Genomic DNA, 19,150 nt, shown 5'->3' with positions numbered 1-19,150 from the left:
CCACAGTTTTTATAAGCAACAAAGTAGTTCTGCGAGTAAAATGTGTCTGAGCGTATATAAATTTATTATGTCTAGTTTATAGTTACATATTTTATAAATGTTTTGAATCTAACTATAATTTGATCAATGTTAGTTGAAAAAGTCCACATAATTCTTTTCCTTTTTTTTTTTAAATCATTCAAATCCACAATAAAAGGAATGTTTAATTTTATTACTGTTTTATAAACCTTTTTTTGTTAGGCGTACAAATTTTCATTATTTACCAAATATTTGTTTATATATTTCAGAATAAAAATAAAAATAAAACTAGTATCTCAATTGTTTGTAAAACAATTGAAAGGTCTTTCCTGTTAAAGTGATGTTTTCGTAATGTACTTTGTACGACCTTTCATTTGATATACGACAAGCATACCTTCTGAAACTTTTCGCTTTTTACACTTAATGACCCCATCCGCCTTAATTTTCGAGATCGGAAGTATGATATATGTAATCTAGACTTAATGATCTTTCATTTTATATGCGACAACGCCATGTTCTAGAAAGTTTGATTTTTGCACTAAATAACCCCATCCAACTCATTTTTTGAGGACAGGAATCTGATATTTGAAATGTACATGTTACGACCTTTCATTTGAAATACAACAAACTTGCCTTAAAAGAAAATTTTATTTTTTGCACTCAATGACCCCACCCAACCCATTTTTTGGGGACGTCAATTTGATATTTGAAATGTACGCTTTATGGACTTTCATTTGATATGCGACAACCTAACCATCTGAGAAGTTTGAATTTTTTGCACTAAATGACCCCACCCTTCCCCCTAGGATGAAAAAGGGGTTTAACATTTTCATTTTTGAGTAGAGCTCGTTAAGACCTTCAATTTGATATATCAAATGACCCCATTTGGCAAAGTGCCAAAAATGATGCAATATCAATTATATAAATAGAACTTATGAAACTTACAAAGTAAATGCAAAACATGAAAACTTCAAATTGATTTTTTGGGTTTTTTTTTCATTGAATGTTTTTGGTATTTTGTCAAACATATAACCATGTTAAACTCTTCAATTTCTGAAAATATCAGGTGGTTACCTGTTGTTGATTCAGAAATACATGCCGCCGCTCGCAAAATTTCAAAGTGCATTATCTCTAAAACGACAACAGTTATCTCAAATATGTTAAAAGTAAAATGATCTACAGTAAAAGGACAACATTACAGAAAAAAGTTGGGACAATTCCGAAGTTCATCAAGGTCATAATGAATCATCAAATATATGATGCAATACCAAACTTGAGAACCGGAAGTCGTAGAGACATGGGACTACCACCATTCAACTCAGGACCACTTGACCTTTCAAATATCACAAGATCAAGGTCATATTACACTTTGAAGGTCAAGGTAAAATTTCATCATGACCTGACATTGACCTCAAATTGAAGGTCTGAAAATACTGATCATTTTTCCAATTTATAGTAGGTAGATATCTGTTACCTTTAAAAAGATATAAACACAATATTATACTTTTAAGAATTATCTCGTTGCAACTTTTGAACAGACGGTCGGACAGTTTTGAGCTTAATGTATAAAATGTAGAGCTCGTCGAGAGGAACATTTTATACGCAGTATGTATGCAGCAAACTCTTATCGTTTTCTTAATATGTAAGCTTGAAATTGCAGCGTAAATTTTTTTTGCACTCAGTGACCTTTGACCTTGAATGCAAATTAAAGGTCACACAAATTAAAGATTATTGGTGAAGGTCCCAAGTCTCTACGACTTCCGGTTCTCGAAATAGAATTTTTCAAAAATTGTGTATAATTTTGAAAGGGAAATAACTCCTTATAAGGGTTGATAACAAACTAATTGTTCATGTTTATTAACATTGCCATTTGTTCTTGTTGATGCTGCCACTTTCAATTTGATTCTATGTCTAATACTTTTTAAGAAAAATGCAAATAAAAGAAATTGCTTCAAGGGGATATAACTCTCAAAGGGGATGATGAAATATTTCGCCGCCTCATATGGTAATATATCATGATGAGATCTACCTATTGTACAAATAAGGACATGATATCTTTAAAAACAACGAGGGGGGGCCATGTTGAAAAAAACCAATAAAAGGGAGATAACTTCTAAAGGGGATGATGAAATCCTTAACAGGGTCATCTGGTAAAACTTCATGATGAGGTCTACCGATGGTCCATATTTGGTCTTGATAACTCCAATAGAAACAAGATGAGGGCATGTCAAAAAAATGTTGGAAGAAAAAAAAGAAAAAAAAAAAAAAAACATTAGAAAAACAATAAGGTCTTTCCTAACGGAGTGGAAAGACCTTAACAATAAATAAAAACATATGAGATTTATATTTCATATTAACACAAAATTTGAGCACATAAATGATAAAATAAGGAAGGATTTAATTGATTTATAAGATGATAATAACACAAGGCAAGATCTACTAACAAGTGAAAATTTGCCAATATAGTTAGTAGACTGTCACTCTTTATAGGATTGATTGCCTTTAAACCAGGATTTGTGTTACCCTCTTTTGTGTTTTATGCAAAAACTACAGAAGATAGAGTGAAACTAAACAGAATAAATGATAAGAAATACAAGATCAACAAAAAAGAGATTTTTGTCATGAATTCTATTCTCGTCTACACTGTTGGAGAGTGCCCTTTGTTGAATATGCACATAGACCAAAGTGATCGACACAGGCTCTTTAGAGTCTCTAGTTGATATTGTCAGACAATCATTTACATAATTTGCGTTTGTTTTTAGAAATATTGTCGAACCTATACAAAACATTAAATTAGTGTTTTACATAGGTTTGCTATCTATTCCTAAGTGTGTATACACATTGTTTTCATTTTTTGGGAATTGAGGATTTCTGATGAAGGTAAATCCAAGAAAAAGCATTTCGGACGATTCCGCTGCTGGTTGACTGCTAGTCTAAATAGATATCATCAGCTCAGTAGTGATTGCTTTGGTACTGACTTGATTATTATATATCTGTTCATACCTTTTTTCAATTCTCCGTTGATAATAATATAAATGTTTAAGAAACCAAGGTTCTACTCACTCAAGCATTATTGTCCATAGGTGAAATTGGCTATTCATCTTACGTCATTTTTGATCATATAGCTTTTTAAAATATTCAATAATCTATACATGTATACTTCTTTTGCATTCAATGTTTTGGGCTGAGAGATCAACTTCAAACTGAAGGTAAATCAATCACAGCTCTTCGAACGCAACAATTTATTCTGGGTTTTAAAAAAAGTATATCTAATCATATATATAGAAGTTTATAAAAAGGACCAACCAGCAAATTTACTAAGTACCGGATCGTCTAGAATAGACGATACTGTGCAGATAAGGAAAAAATAATATAAGTCTAGAGATTTGCACAACGATACTAATATAAGATGGTATTATACGAAGATGTTGTTATTAAATCGTGTTGACAAACATTTCGGCTTAACAAATAGCCTTCTTTTATATATATAAAATGACTGAATAATAGCCAACGATAAATCTTACTGGGCGATGGATCATATAATTATGATACAGTACACTATAAAATATAATATATAACCAGTCTAAAAGGGTACAACTTCACCAAAAATAACAATAAAATGAACAAATGTAACTATAAATATTTCGGATAACAGATATCCTTCATCAGTATGATCACGATGTAAAATGATTCTTATCAACCTATTATGATTATAAAACTATAGCAATCTTGAATTCTATACAAAAAAAAAACAGTTTTACCAGAACATCATAGAGACGCTAGTACAATTCTAAAATTTCCAAACCCGGCGCAACGACATACCTAAAATAAAAATAGTAATAATTTGCGATATGAGCTTGCACAATTCTAAAATTCTAAAGGTGACGACAGTTAAGATGTTACAACAACTGCGTGGAAATACATTCCCAATAAACAGCACTAACCGATCTAAGCTTGTATAATATTTCAAATTTGACAACGCCGGTAGAGTTATTCAAACAGTGGCTGCGTATTTAAACACCCCAAATAAATAGCAGTTTGATCATGATAAGAAAAATAATTGAACGTGACTGCGTACTTTTACATCCACCCCAAATGAATAGAGCCCTGTAATTAAAACAATTAATATTAAAAAATTCCTTAAAAATGTAGGAGTCTAGTACAGAAGCCGGAGTTACTGGAAACAAGTGATGGCAGGAAAATAAGTGATGGCAGGAAAATGAGTGATGGTAGGGAAAATGAGTGAAACATTCTATGTTTTTTTCATTTATGCCCTCTGGGGAAACTGTCCTTAGCTTTCTTTAATATCCAAAACCTTTCCCGAGCAAGTCTGTCGGCCCTTGACCAACCCTCGTTGTGGTCTATGATTGTGATGGTAAGGTTTTTGAGATCAGCTTGGGCGTGCCCAGGTGATCTCATATGACGACTTACGGGGAGGTCGGGCTTGCAGGTGTAGTCACTTCGATGACCATTCATGCGTTTGTTGAATTTTTTAATTGGTGGTAACGCTGAAGTGCGATATATTACATAAACTATATTTTCAATGCTTTTCATGTTCACATGTCGATGTAGAAGTTAATTTGTTTGTTAGAAGCAGATTTTCAGGTTTATAAGTAAATCATTGAGAGTATGCAGCAAAATGAAATAGAACGATCTCTCATTTAGTATGAAACTGCAACTAAGAACATTCATAGTATGAAATAATTTTTTTTGTATTTCAAGTGTTGCAAACACCGTTTAAGGACATGCACATTAAAGGTATAGATGAAACTACAATATTAGCAGGGAACTTACAGAATATATTCAAACATCATACGATTATCGCATAATCATAATTTGCATGGTAAACAGAATTATTGCTGATGATAATTGTTTTTACGATTATATTATTTCAACTATACACCTACATATCATCGATACCTAAATGCCATAAATGATTTATGGACAATGATGAATGCAAATTAATATACTAACTTATAAAAAAATCTACTTCTCATAATAGTTGCACATCTGTAGATTTTAAGCTAGCTTTCAAGCGTCATATAGACCATCAGCGAAAGAACCATCACACTTCGGCGAAGATCATCGCACTTCAGCGTGACACCAAACTCCAGCGTCCCCATCGCAACTCCGAGTTCTACATATATATGACAAAATGAGAAACAATGCAAACGAGAAAAGCAATGGCTTGATTTTAATTAGTACGTCAGAAGTGCATTTCGTCCACATAAGACTCACCAGTGGCGTCGAATCAAACAGTTGGAAAGCCAAATAAGTTACAAACGTGAGGTGTCAAGTTTCCATTAAGTTCTGTCGAATATGGCTTAGGCCATCTATGCGTTGTGGGTAAAACACGGTTTGTGTTTCGAATGCTTTTCGAATGAATTTTGCTTTTAATGAACATTACATTTACAAAAATTGACCGTATCAATGATAATTTATGTCAGCACAAACTGTACTATGCTGGTGAAACCATTTGGGATGAAGCGTCCCCCAGCCGTGGCATAGGTCCAGTCATCGTTAAAATTATCAAAGAAACTGGTCAGACTTATAATTAAGTTCGCCAGTGGCATTTTAATCAAACAATTGGAAGGTCAAATCAATATCGAAGTTTAAGAGCCTTGAACAATAAAAGGATTAAAACAATTTAAAATAATGAGTCAGAATTAGCACTACAAAAGTCTAAAAGTCTGAAAAGACCAGTTTTTGTCTTAATTTGCATGAACTTTTACTCGACATTCTCCAAAAGTATGACTTGTGTCTTAATTTTTCTTGACAAATTCTCATTTATATTAAATTTGTATGAAATTTACTCGACATATTCTCGACATTCTGAATATGGTCTTAAAATTTCTTGACAAATTCTTGACATTTGAATACTGTCTTGAAATTTCTCAACATATTCTCGACATTCTTATTTTTTCTCAGTATGGCTTGACATATTCTGAACATTTTGAATCGTGTCTTAAATTTACTTGACAGTTCTGAGTTTTACAAATCATGACCAATATTCATGATTTAACTTTAATCTTTATTTCTCTTTATATGATATACTGTTGTTTCAAGTTACACTTCTTTACAACAACAAAAAAAAAAGTTGGGCATGTAAAATAATTGAAAATTTGGGTATATACATATTTTTACAAATGCAAATATGGCTATGAAATCTAAAGTATAAAATAATTCAAATGTGGGTGTGTTGATATAAAACAATTTCAGTGTGGGTTTTTAAATAATTACAAATTTTGATTCCTAAATCTTATAAATTAAATGATTCAAACCAATCATACTGTAGACATATTTCATTCTACATTCATAATATTCAATGTCGATATGGTAAATAATTATTATACCAAAATGTGGTTTATATAAATAGCAAATTATGATGATATACAAATCATTCATTTAACAGAAGAAAAATTTGTGTAATGTCATCTGTTGGAATATATTAAGTATTACACATGGACAGGATGTTCCCCATAAAATTAAGGTATTCCACACCCCAGAGTACACGCAACTGTCAAATAGAAGTTATTGCTTTACCTGTAATCAGCCATACAACTTATCAGTTGACCGACCATGCCACTACAATTTAAAAAGTTTGTTGATAGATGAAAATGAAAATCATCATTTTGATGAAAAAAAATTGAATTGAAATGGATTTTCTTCATCAAAACTATGAAGTTAATTATTTTAACATAAAAACAAATTGAAAAATTCCCAAAGATTAAAAGAAAATTATTATCTACTACAGGAATAATAAAAAAAATGTATTTATAATGGGTCCTATCAATGATTTCTATAGAAATAAAAATGAATAAGGTTTTTGAATCAAGATGGGAACAAATTCTTTGACCTAAACGAAAGCCCCCCCCCCTTTTTTTTTTAGCCACACAAACCCAAAAGATGAATTGTGGGGTCCAAAAGAGATACAAGACACCTATTTTAGTAAAGCAAATTTGACTGGCAGTTTTGCAAACGGCAAAAATCTAAATGCTGTTTGTCAATACCTTCGACTTATATTCCAAGTGAAAACAATTACTTAAATGTTTAATAAAAATAAATCAAAATTAAACTACATGGGGGATTATTCAGGGTATTCCAACTTAGTTGCACCAAAAGGGTATCTTACTATACCAAATTATTCCTTGATTCTTCAAAGTTTAGTTTAGCCATAATAAAAAGGAGTATATAACAGCAATAGAATGTCATAAACAGTGCAGAATAAGTCTGTTCACATTTCAGGCGAAATTTATACTGTTGAGATAGTGTCAAGACATATTTAAGACTGTCAAGAATGTGTCGAGACATATTCAGACATTATTTAGAATGTCAAGAATATGTCGAGACATATTCAGACATTATTAAGAATGTCAAGAATATGTCAAGACAGATCGAGACAAATTTAAGACAGTCAAGAATTGGTCGAGACTAATCCAGACTCTTATCAGATGATACAGGAAGTGTCGAGAAATTTTAAGACAATGTTCATACTGTCAAGACACTTGTCAAGAAAAATCAAGAACCTTATTAGACAAATTCATACTATGTCAAGAATTTTTAAAAATTATTCAGACAAATTAAGAATGTCGAGTAAAAATTCATGCAAATTCAGACAAAAACTGGTCTTTTCAGACTTTTTGACTTTTGTAGTGTAGTCTTCTGCAAGTTTTGGGTAGAACGATAGTTTATATGAGTTGTCGGTCGTATTTACTCGCTCTCTGAAGAATATCAGTAATTCCTTGTTTAATATTCTTAGATGGTGCTTTAAGAAACTTATATAAAGCATTGTTTGTTTAAACATTTTTATTCGTCATCATCACACATTTATCATAATACAAAAACACACTATACTATTAGGATTCAGAAACAGGCTGTACATAGCTTATACTGATATGGTTCCTTACAGTAATAACTCCAATTAACAATCTAATAAACGTAGAATGCTATGTAACAATGATATGGAACAAGAATGAATAAATAATAACATAACGAAGAAAGAATGGAAAAAATAATTTAAAAATAATGAAAATAGTAAAGAAAATACAGCAAAAGAAAAAAGAAAAAAAAAAAAAAACCCAACTTAAATACACACAAATGTTCAGATGAAATGCAACATTGACAATTAAAATAGGGAATTTGGCTTGTAAATCTCCTTTCATAAGAACTTTTGTACTTTAAAAGGGTCACCAGCTGTCAAGTTCATTGATTTGACTCAAATTCTCATATTTGATTTATAACATACTAAAACGTGTATCCAATTTATGAGAAGTTTAAAATAAACAATTTACAATGCATTGGCTCGATATTATGTACCAGCATTTCGTGTGTATTTTAGTCTAGACACCATCTAATTAACCATCGAGGTGACCTCCGAAGACTGACGACGGTCATTTAACCCGATATAAAAATAAATATAGATATAAATAGATAGCGAACTCGTGCAATCGGATTTTCTAGCTCAGTTTGCAATTGGTTTAGTATTATAGGTTAAAAATATATGTTAATCATCGTTTTTACCCGTATAAGAATGAGTTTTTGTGGATCGAATCAGTCAATCAAATGGTTTACCCTGGTTTCACTTTCAATGTTGACATTCTTTTCCTTTTAATAACTGGACACGCTTAATTCATGCGTAACCCATCTCTGGCTAAGGGGTTTAATTGAAGGTTACATGAATACGGATGCAATGAGGTCGAATTATTCACTTATTCATCAGCGATGTTTCTTAGCTTACTTTGGCAAAATTGAACCAAACTTGCTGCTAAAAGCGAATAATTATTTCACTAACATAAAATTTTATTTGATCATATTTTAATTTTTTTGATATCTCGTAGCTACTGCCCCTTTAAAAACAAAATTTGCCGATGGTATCTTTTTAGATGCTGTTTATCTAATCTAACTATTGTAACTAGGGAAATACACTGTAAATCAATAACTATGTCTACACTCACACAAGGAAGTATTAGCGATCACAGTTTATTTTGATAATGGCGACACCCACTAAGGATACTGATCATTTCGATGATTTGTTAACATGCACGATTTGTTTGGAAACATTCAAAGTTCCGAAGTATCTACCTTGTCTTCACACCTTCTGTGAATCGTGTATTAACACCTACATTGTGTCACTTGCGGGAAAGGAAAAGATATCCAAGGAATTCACATGTCCTGTATGTCGAAAAATGGTACCAATAAGAGAAACATTGGAAAGGCCAGAATTATGGGCGCCATCGCTCCCAGCCAATCATTTTGTAACATCTATGTTGGATAAACGTGCAATACAAAAGGCAGAAAAAATGTGCGATTCGTGTCTATTAAACAGGGAAAGTACAAAAGCGAAAAGCTGATGTACGATTTGTGAGGAGGCCTTCTGTGACCAATGCGAGAAATATCACAAAAACTTTAAGATGTTAGCAAGGCATAAACTTCTCAACATTCAGGAAATGCAGCCAGGCAGTACACTTTTCGAAGTATGTGAGACACAAAGCTGTGAAGAGCATACAGGGAAGATAGTCGAATTTTATTGTTTGGATCATTCTCAACCTTGTTGCACGTCATGCGCTACACTTTCACACCGTAAATGTGAAAATGTCACTTCAATTCAAAAAGCCGCTTCCGGTATCAAACGGTCAACGAAAGCGTCTGGTTTATCACAAAAACTAAGAGAGCACGTTATTCAGTTAGGTGAAATTATTGAGGATCGAAATAAAAATTTAGCTGATGTTGAGAATTCAACAGAAGAGATTAAGACGAGAGTGACTGATATAAAAATGGAAATTTCAAAGCATGTAGATCGAATAGAGGAAACCCTGATAGCCGAGTTGACCTCAACCAAGAAGCAAGTTGGAATAGAATTAAAAGACGAAGTAGATATCTGTTCTTCTCAGAGAAGCGCCGTTAAAAAATGGAAAGCAGTGATAGACAGTGTTCTAGAACACGGATCCGAGCAGCAATGCCTGATGGAAATTAAAAAAATTGAACCTAAAATATCAGAACTTGAACAAGAAATTGAAGATTTGGTGAAAAATATAAAGAGTGTATCAGTTGTTTTCAGTCCTTCCCCTTCTATTGCAGATTTTATCAAGATTACCCAGACCTTTGGAGACATTAAAGTTGATAAATCCTCTGTTAGTTCTTTGAGTGGTTACCTTGAGATAGAAAAAGTCGACTTCCGCACTGGAAATATCAACATTCTACAAGTAATCAACGTTTGTGATGGCGGAGGTACTACTAGTGGAATATGTATAGATGATTATCTACTTTTTACAATTCGTCAAAGTAACAAAGTCGTAAAATACAACAGCGATGGAACAAGCTTACTATCAGAATTGGCACTTCCAGGTGCACCTGAGGACATTGCTAGGATTAAAGAGTTGAAAGTTGCAGTATCTTCCCCCGTGCTGAGAGTATGTATAGTGGATGGTGATAAGATGACATTGTTACAAACGTTGAAATTACCCGGGGTTAAAGTGTATGGATTGTGCTTTGTCAATGAAGAAGAATTTATAACTAGTCATAGTTCAACACTGACATGGATCAACTATTTATCGGGACAAACAGTTAACCAAATAAAGACTAGTGGTCAATCGTACTTTGTTTTATCATCAGAGCAGCAAGATTATATTTATGGTGACAGTAATACATCAGTCACTTATGCTGTTGGTAATACGACAAAGTTTACTTATACAAACGACCAACTTCAAGGTCCAAGAGGGATTGGAAAAGATCTTGTAGGCAATATATACATAGCTGCATATATTTCTAAAAACATCCATCAAATAACGAAAGAGGGGCAATTAATAAGAATAATTCCGGCGTCAACCATAGGAGTTGAGGTTCCATGGACATTACATTTTGTACCGGGTAGCAACAAATTTCTTGTTACATGCGTGAATTCTGGCAAGGCAACACTATGTGAAATTGCTTGACATCAGTTCATATAGTTTTCTATATAATATTTGTCGACTTATTGTTTTTGTCTAAATTATAAAACTAAATTTGATATTCATTTGTCTTAATTTTGTTAATATATGATTGAGGAAAACACGCTTCGACATGAAAAAATACCTGAGGAGCGACATAAGTTTACATACCGTAGAGAAGAAATAACAATAAAATATAACTTCATTATAAGCGTTCAAACCTATAAATTGAAAGCCAATGATGTATAAATACTTGAGTATTTCAAAATGTACTAACGAAAATTTAAGGAATGTATGTAATAAATCATAGCAGTGCCAAAATCACTGACTCTTGGGATAATAAAACCCATCGAAGCTTAAAGTACACCAGTAGTGGTATTGACACAGTGCTGTAAAATAAAGAAAATATCACTTTTTTCATTTGGTGCGTCCAGTATTAGACTGACACTCTGTAGGGATAAATTCAGTAACAAATTTCCCATTGACTTTAATGCAAATCTATGTCTTGAATTAAATTCATACCTTTAGAAATCAGAAGCTTTCAATTATCATTCATTAAAGTACAAATGTAGCCCCATCTTTTGCAACAATAGAAACTCATTATCTACCAATCAAAAGAGCACATGACTTCAGTGTTATACAGAAAGTTCTCCCCAAAATGGGCGGTCCCTGATGACGTATATTTATTTACTGAATTTACCCCTGTACGGATTTCTAGCCAGCTATATAGTTCGAAGATAACAGTACACGAGAAGAAATTCCAGTGTATATGGAGACATTTCTCTTGTAGTCAACCAGTCTTTGGTCTAATTCCTAAATACCGTGTACTTAGCGGACAAGCAGAAAATTGTTAGTAAATAAGTGTTTCCTTTGAACCGTCTTTGAAAACCACAAACTTCGCGGACTGGAGATAAGCAAGCTACTACGAGACCACCGAGGCGCTTAATATAAACTGTATTGTATCGATAAAGTATAACATCAAACATATTTGTAAATTGAATTTTGGAGAGTACTAATATTACTCATTCCAATTACAACAAAACAAAACCCCGAACATAGTAACATTTTCGGGACACAAAATCAAGATCTATAGCATTAATTAAAATAATTTAATCGACTTTTCTTGGGAGAATAACCACAAAATCAATTTGTATTTTACCATTACTTTTATTATGTTTTTGACGCCACAAAGATCGCATAAACGTTAAAATAACATTTTCCTCCTTCGGATATCACATTAAGCATCAACTGTAGAAGAGAGGCGAAAGATACCAGAGGAATATTCAAACTCATAAGTTTAAAATAAATTGACAAAGCCATGGCTTAAAAGAGAAAAAGACCAACAGACAAACAATAGTACACAAAACACAACACAGAAAACTAAAGACTAAGCAACACGAACCCCACCAAAAACTTGGGGCGATCTAAAGTTCTCCGGAATGGTAAGTAGATCCTCTCCACATGTGGCACCCGTCGTGTTACCATTCGTGGAAAAATCCATATCCATTCTTTCACGGATAAGATTGATGGAAACATCTTATTCATATTTCCTGTAATTCCTGTCCCTCACATTTAAAGATTTATGTTTTACAGTCAGCATTTCTGTGTTGAATTGCATTATCATTAATATGGTCACAATTATAAATAAATTGTTTACAAAACTTCGAATGCTACAAAATACTAAGGATGTCCTACCCCAGGAAAAATTACCTTAGTTGTATTTGGCAAAAACGGAATTTTCGGTCCTAAATGCTCTTCAACTCGTACTTTATTTGGCCTCATTTACTTTTTTCTATTTGAGCGTCACTGGCGCGTCTGGCGTACAAAGTGTTCATCCTGGTAGCGAGATAATAAGTGGTGTCTTAAGACAGCAAATTCTATACTGTCTTTTATCCTGACATATTAGTTAAGGTCAAGGAACAGTAAATGTGATATGTCTTAGATTTTGGTAAAATTTTGTATACAACTTTGGCTCGTTGAAATATAACAAAAAATTAAAAAAAAATACTAAGTAGTGGTCGTGACTTTAGTTTGTTTCACCAGGAATACCATCTGTCGACTTGATTGATCAATGTCTACTAGTTATTGAGTTAGCGTATTGATAGTGTTATGAATTGTTTTGTGTGGCCTTATAATATGTATAATATGTTTACATAATATTTATAGTTGTTAACATAATAATGTTATAACTGTGCAGTTTAGAAATCACTGGAACAATCATAGATACTGATGAAATGATTAAAACTTTCTATTTGACTTACATAATGATTCTGGAATGATCATAATCTACGATGTGTAATTTAAACTTCTATCGTATTCTAGAAGATTCCGTTCTACAATTTTCTAGGAGTTTCCCTTCGAAAGTGTTCTAGAGATTTCCGTGAAAACTATATATATACAGACACTAAAGTTAGACTTTCAGATTAGACATTAATAAACTGGTATTCTCAGAAGTTCTCTCAGTTGGATTGACACTTTTTATTTACGTAAACTACATCATACTAGATTGTGACTTATTGGACATAATATTCTGTGAACAGAAGAATTCCCGATAAAGAAAGGACAAAAGGATCGGACATATATTTTAACAGTTAAATTGACATTTCAATTATTATAATAGTTCTTGTAAACTTGTGTATAATAAATCTTGTTAAATTTTATTATTGATTTGTGTCTTTTGTTGGCTACAATTTAAAGGTGATTTATGACCGTAACAATAGTTTTACTTTTTGTATCATAAGTTAAAAAGCTTGTCTAAATGTAGAGAGTGGAAATTCAAGGACTGCAGATTTTTTGTGAAGACACAAAATGTGAGCTGTATCCATTTTCTGTGTTTTTACTTTTCCAGAGTTATGGTTCTTGATTGTTTGAAAAATTTAAAATATTTTGGTTTCCAGATTAAAATTAGAGAGCCGCTTTTTGAAATGAACTGACATTTTACTGGAATGTGTTGGACCACTAAATACAGATTAAGTTTGATTTTTGTCGTTTTTACTGTTCGGGAGTTTTGGGATTTGATTTTAGGAAATATTCAAGATTTTGTGGTTTCTGGATATTAAATGGAGTACCAATTTTATGTTTATTTTTTGGGTTTTTTTTTAAGATGAGAAATAGAGAACCTCTTCTTGAAATTAATTGAATGGAATGTTTAAGATCACTGAAGACAGATGAAATTTGATTTTCGTAGTTTTCACTTTTACCGTTCCAGAGTTAATTACTTAAGGTACTTGATTGTAGGAATATTTCAAAAGGTTTTGGTTTTCATTTGCAATTAAGATATGTAAACGACATTCGATTTGACAAAATATATGTTACTGTAGCGAAATACATAAACTCTCTGGTTTGTCATAATGTTATCATTTATGTGCCTTGATTCCTGACAGCTTACGCTATGTAATGTATATTTTGTCCTGCATCTCCCTTTACTTTGAGTGTTCCTGAAAATCTAATTTGACTGCAATCTAACTGTATTTATATTAGTAAGATTCTCAAGCTGTTTTTTTGTGAGATGAAACATTGCTATCATATTTTAAAACCAGCCGGTTAACAAATCAAAATATCTATAAATATTAAGTATCACCCCAAAAGAGGCTAAAAGTAGATAACTATTCACAGAATACATGTACTAGCTGTAATATTTTCATACAAGTACTTATTAATCCGCCGATTGTACATTAACAAAAATATCTGAACATTATGTGTCAAATGAATGGTCAATACAAAACATTTATAATAGATAGTTTAGGGGATTGGTTGGCGAGCTGGCGGGATAGAGACCTCTACATTTAACGTAATACGCTGAATCTGAAATAAACAGCAGGATTACCACGTTCTCGTTTATATATATTGCCACACTGTATTTACATGTAAACTGCAATCAGCAATGAAAGGAAACTAAAGGAAATAAACAAATATTTCTAAAATTTGGCTACAGATACCGTCTCTTGGTCCTGAAAAAAGTGTCTGTCAATGTGTCATATAATTTCATATTAGTTTTTCAAATTAATTAAAGTCTTAATTACTTAAGCTTCAAACTTTGTATTGATGTTACATGTGTTAACTGCAAAAAGGATGTCTAAAGTTTGACACTAGATGTTATCTTTCATAATGTAAAAATTATTAAAACATTTTTTTCTACAGATCGATGGTATCTTTTAGTGACTGTTTATTTAAAACCTGTGGCAACAAGGTAAATGCACTGTAAATCAACAACTATATCTACACACACACACGGAAATATTAACGGTCAAAGTTTATTTTTTAGAATGGCGACACCCACTAAGGATACTGATCATTTCGATGATTTGTCAACTTGCACGTTTTGTTTGGAAATATTCAAAGTTCCGAAATATCTACCATGTCTTCACACCTTCTGTGAATCGTGTATTAACACCTACATTGTGTCACTTGCGGTAAATGAAAGATAACCGAGGAATTCAAATGTCCTGTGTGTCGAAAAATTGTATCAGTAGGAGAAACATTTGAAAGGCCAGAATTATTGGCGCCGTCGCTCCCAACCAATCATTTTGTTACATCAATGTTAGATAAACGATCAATACAAAAGGCAGAAAAATATGCGATTTGTGTCTATTAAACAAAGAAAGCAAAAAAGCAAAATCTTGGTGTACGATTTGTGAGGAGGCTTTCTGTGACCAATGCGAGAAATATCACAAAAATTTTAAGATGTTAGCAAGGCATAATCTTTTCAACATTCAAGAAATGCAGTCCGGGGGTACACCTTTCGAAGTATGTGAGATACAAAGCTGTGAAGAGCATTCAGAGAAGATCGTCGAATTTTATTGTTTGGATCATTCTCAGCCTTGTTGCACGTCATGTGCTTCACTTTCACACCGTAAATGTCACTTTAATACAAAAAGCCGCATCCGGTATCAAACAGTCAACGAAAGCGTCTGGTATATCACAGAGACTTAGAGAGCACGTTATTCAGTTCAGTGAAGTTATTGATGAACGAAATAAAAATTTAGCTGATGTTGAAAATTCAACAGAAGAGAATAAGAGAAGAGTGGCTGATATAAAAACGGAAATTTCAAAGCATTTAGACAGAATAGAAGAAACCACAATAGTCGAGTTGACCTCAACCAAGAAGCAGGATGGAATAGAATTAAAAGACGAAGTAGATATTCTTTCTTCTTACAGATGCGCCGTCAAAAAATGGAAAGCAGTGATAGACAGTATTCTAGAACACGGATCCGAACAGCAATGCCTGATGGAAATTAATAAAATCGAACCTAAAATCTCGGAACTTGAACAAGAATGTTTCAGTTGTTTTCAGTTCTTCCTCTCCTATTGCAGATTTTATCAGGAATGCCCAAACCTTTGGAAGCATTAAAGTTGATGAATTTTCTGAAACTTCTTGGAGTGATAACCTTGAGATAGAAAAAGTAAGCTTCCGCACTGGAAATATTAACATTCTACAAGTTATCGACGTGTGTATGGTGCGGGCTCTACGTCTGGTATATTTATACATAACCTTCTACTTTTTACAATTCGTGAGAAGAAGAAAATAGTGAAATACAGCAGTGATGGACAAAGTTTGCTATCAGAATTGGCCCTTCCAGGTACAACTGAGGATATTGATGTGTTTAATTCTAAGCTGCGGTATCGTCTCCTGGACAAGGAATATGTATAATAGATGATTTTGTTATAAACATTGAATTTACCAGGTATACCAGTGTATGGAATATGCTTTGGCAATGAAGAACAATTTATAACGGGTCATAGTTCTACACTTACATGAATAAACATTTCATCTGGACATAGTACCCCTCCCCCCGCATACACACACAGACAAAAGAGAAAAACGTTAAAAATAGACCCCTGATCCCAAGAAACTACAAAATAAAATAAAAAATCAGATAAACAACAGTCGATAAATCATCACATTTAAAAACAAACAAAGAAAAAACACATCAGAATCACCACCAAACACAGGAGGGAGTAAGATCAGGTCCTTCGAAAGAACCAGCATTATCTGCTCCACCAGTGACATCCATCGTAATATTTATGATAAAGAATAACTTGGAAAAAATGAAATCAACATATTAATAATTTCATGCGTCAGAAGCGCTTTTCTGGATTTACCTTCATCAGGAAACTGTCTCTGGTGTAAACGAGGCTCTACAAATTATATCAAAGGGCTAATGAAACATAGCCAAAAATTAAAACACACCCAAAAATTAAATGCATGTATTTGTTATTTCTAAATGATTCACTGCATAACTCAGTGGGACCCGTGTATTTGTTGTATCTGGTGTGATAACAAAACATTGGGTCTTTTTGACAGATCTTTGTTTGTTTCTGCTAACAATATTGACTTTTACATATTAAAAAGGCATAAGTTGTACGGAAGAACACGTCATAGAAAAACAGACAATACTATAATTAAAAGAAAAACGACAAAAAGACAAACAGTCTACAAAAAACTACATTGAATAACAAACTTAGCAAAACAAACCCCATCTAAAAAACATGAGAAAAGGAAGAAAATCCTGCTCCACCAGTGGTACCTTTCGAGTTGTGCAAGACTTAGGACGATGTAGAGCTGGACAAATTGTATAGTCACCTGACTATTTTCTTTTTTCTATACTTTGTGTTGTCCTGTAGACGTCATTTGTTGACTTTTGATCTTGAATTGTGTCTCATTGATGTATTCCCACATCACATTTGCTTCATACCAATTTAAGGGGCTTCGGTGGCTTAGTGGACTAAGTAGTTCATCTACTGTATCACTAGAATGTCAGCACCGAGGTTGTGAGTTCGAAACTGCACGTGGCAGGTGAGTTTGACTCCAATCTTAATTGACTAGGATTGTTAACTTTCCTGCCGAAGGTCGGGTGGTTCTTTCCGAGCACTTTGGCTTCCTCAACTTATAAAAGCTGACCATTACCATATAGCCAATAGTGATGAAAGTGCATTAATACTAGCAATCAAAATCAATTTGCATACTGATTTATTTTTCGTTTTATTTTCAAAACATTATTATGATTAAAATTTGTCCATGAGACGACTACCAAAACTTACATTAAGCATATTAAGATCAGAAAATGAAACAAAAGGTATTTATATAAAGTTTTCCATGGGTATTTCTTTTCAAAATTGGGACAAATAAACTCAAAACGCTGCAATGGTTATAGTTGTATCCAAACATTTGCCATCTTTTGTCCCTCAGTTTTTTTTGTTTTTTGAGGGACCAGATGGGGTTAACAGAATAGAGAAAAAGGCCAGAAAAATAACGAAAAGAGAAAACTTAGAAAAAAAGAAAAGATTAGAGAATAATCAAATGCAAAAAAATAAAGCATAATTGTGAAAAAGAAAAGACTTAAGTGATATAATACTGATTTCAGAAATGAACAATGTACAGATTAAGAAATCATCTATTTACAGAATATTGTAAGTAAAATCCTTTCCACCAGAATTTGACAGAATAAGCGTTATTTTTAAAGATAAAGAAACTTGACATAAAACATTAAATTTAAAGAATACAGAAATTAAGTTCCCCTATCATGACTCTCTTAGTTTTCTCGTCTTGTCTCTTTCCAATTGAAATACGAGATTTGAACATCGATAAACTAAACTTTTAATCTAGCGAATACTTACATATTTTTACACAAAATGACTAAATATGAGATTTCAGTCACATTTTTCTCTGGAACTACGAATTGAATGAGCTTGACAGTTGTCAACATTCTTGTGAGCATGTTATATCGTGTGGTTTTTTTTCCACATCCAAATGGCTAAACCGATGACTGAGAACAAAAGAAAATACCGGTGACGAAACTAATGAATAGTTTGTTTGTAAACAACAAAAAAAAAAATATTTGTTAAACTGGGTTTTTAGAAATATACATACAAATACACAATGTTTTATCTTATGTTCATTATTTATCGAGATAATTACAGGAAAAGCTTGTGAGAATGAAAATATAAAAACATGTTAATCTTTGCTGCATTTATAAAAAACAAATAAATAAAAAAGAAATGGAAAAAATCATATACATACAAAATCTAAAGATCTTTCAGGTCACCAATTTTCGGAGTGTTCCAACTAGTCCTTAGCATGCTACAATCCCAAAGTATACATATTTTTCACTGGTCTGTTCTTGTTACGTGAACATTCAATATATAAATGTTGTTATTTTGTGAATATACCACTTTAAAAGTCGTGTCTGTGCAGGTTAAAACATTAA

At 32.6% G+C, this 19,150-nt stretch overlaps 1 protein-coding gene across 1 annotated transcript; it reads left to right on the top strand.

Annotated features, from left to right (window-relative positions):
- Nucleotides 1–9,297: 9,297 nt before the first annotated feature.
- LOC127723063 (uncharacterized) lies at nucleotides 9,298–11,029 on the top strand. Its single transcript, XM_052229500.1, has one exon. It carries the CDS (start codon nucleotides 9,429–9,431, stop codon nucleotides 10,947–10,949), a length of 1,521 nt encoding a protein of 506 aa, XP_052085460.1. The 5' UTR covers nucleotides 9,298–9,428; the 3' UTR covers nucleotides 10,950–11,029.
- Nucleotides 11,030–19,150: the final 8,121 nt, after the last annotated feature.

The sequence above is a fragment of the Mytilus californianus genome, unplaced genomic scaffold (assembly GCF_021869535.1).
Source record: "Mytilus californianus isolate M0D057914Y unplaced genomic scaffold, xbMytCali1.0.p SCAF_13, whole genome shotgun sequence".
Taxonomy (NCBI): Eukaryota; Metazoa; Mollusca; class Bivalvia; order Mytilida; family Mytilidae; genus Mytilus; species Mytilus californianus.
The sequence above is the reverse complement of the archived record's forward strand: the minus strand, read 5'-3'. Positions and strand labels throughout refer to the sequence as shown.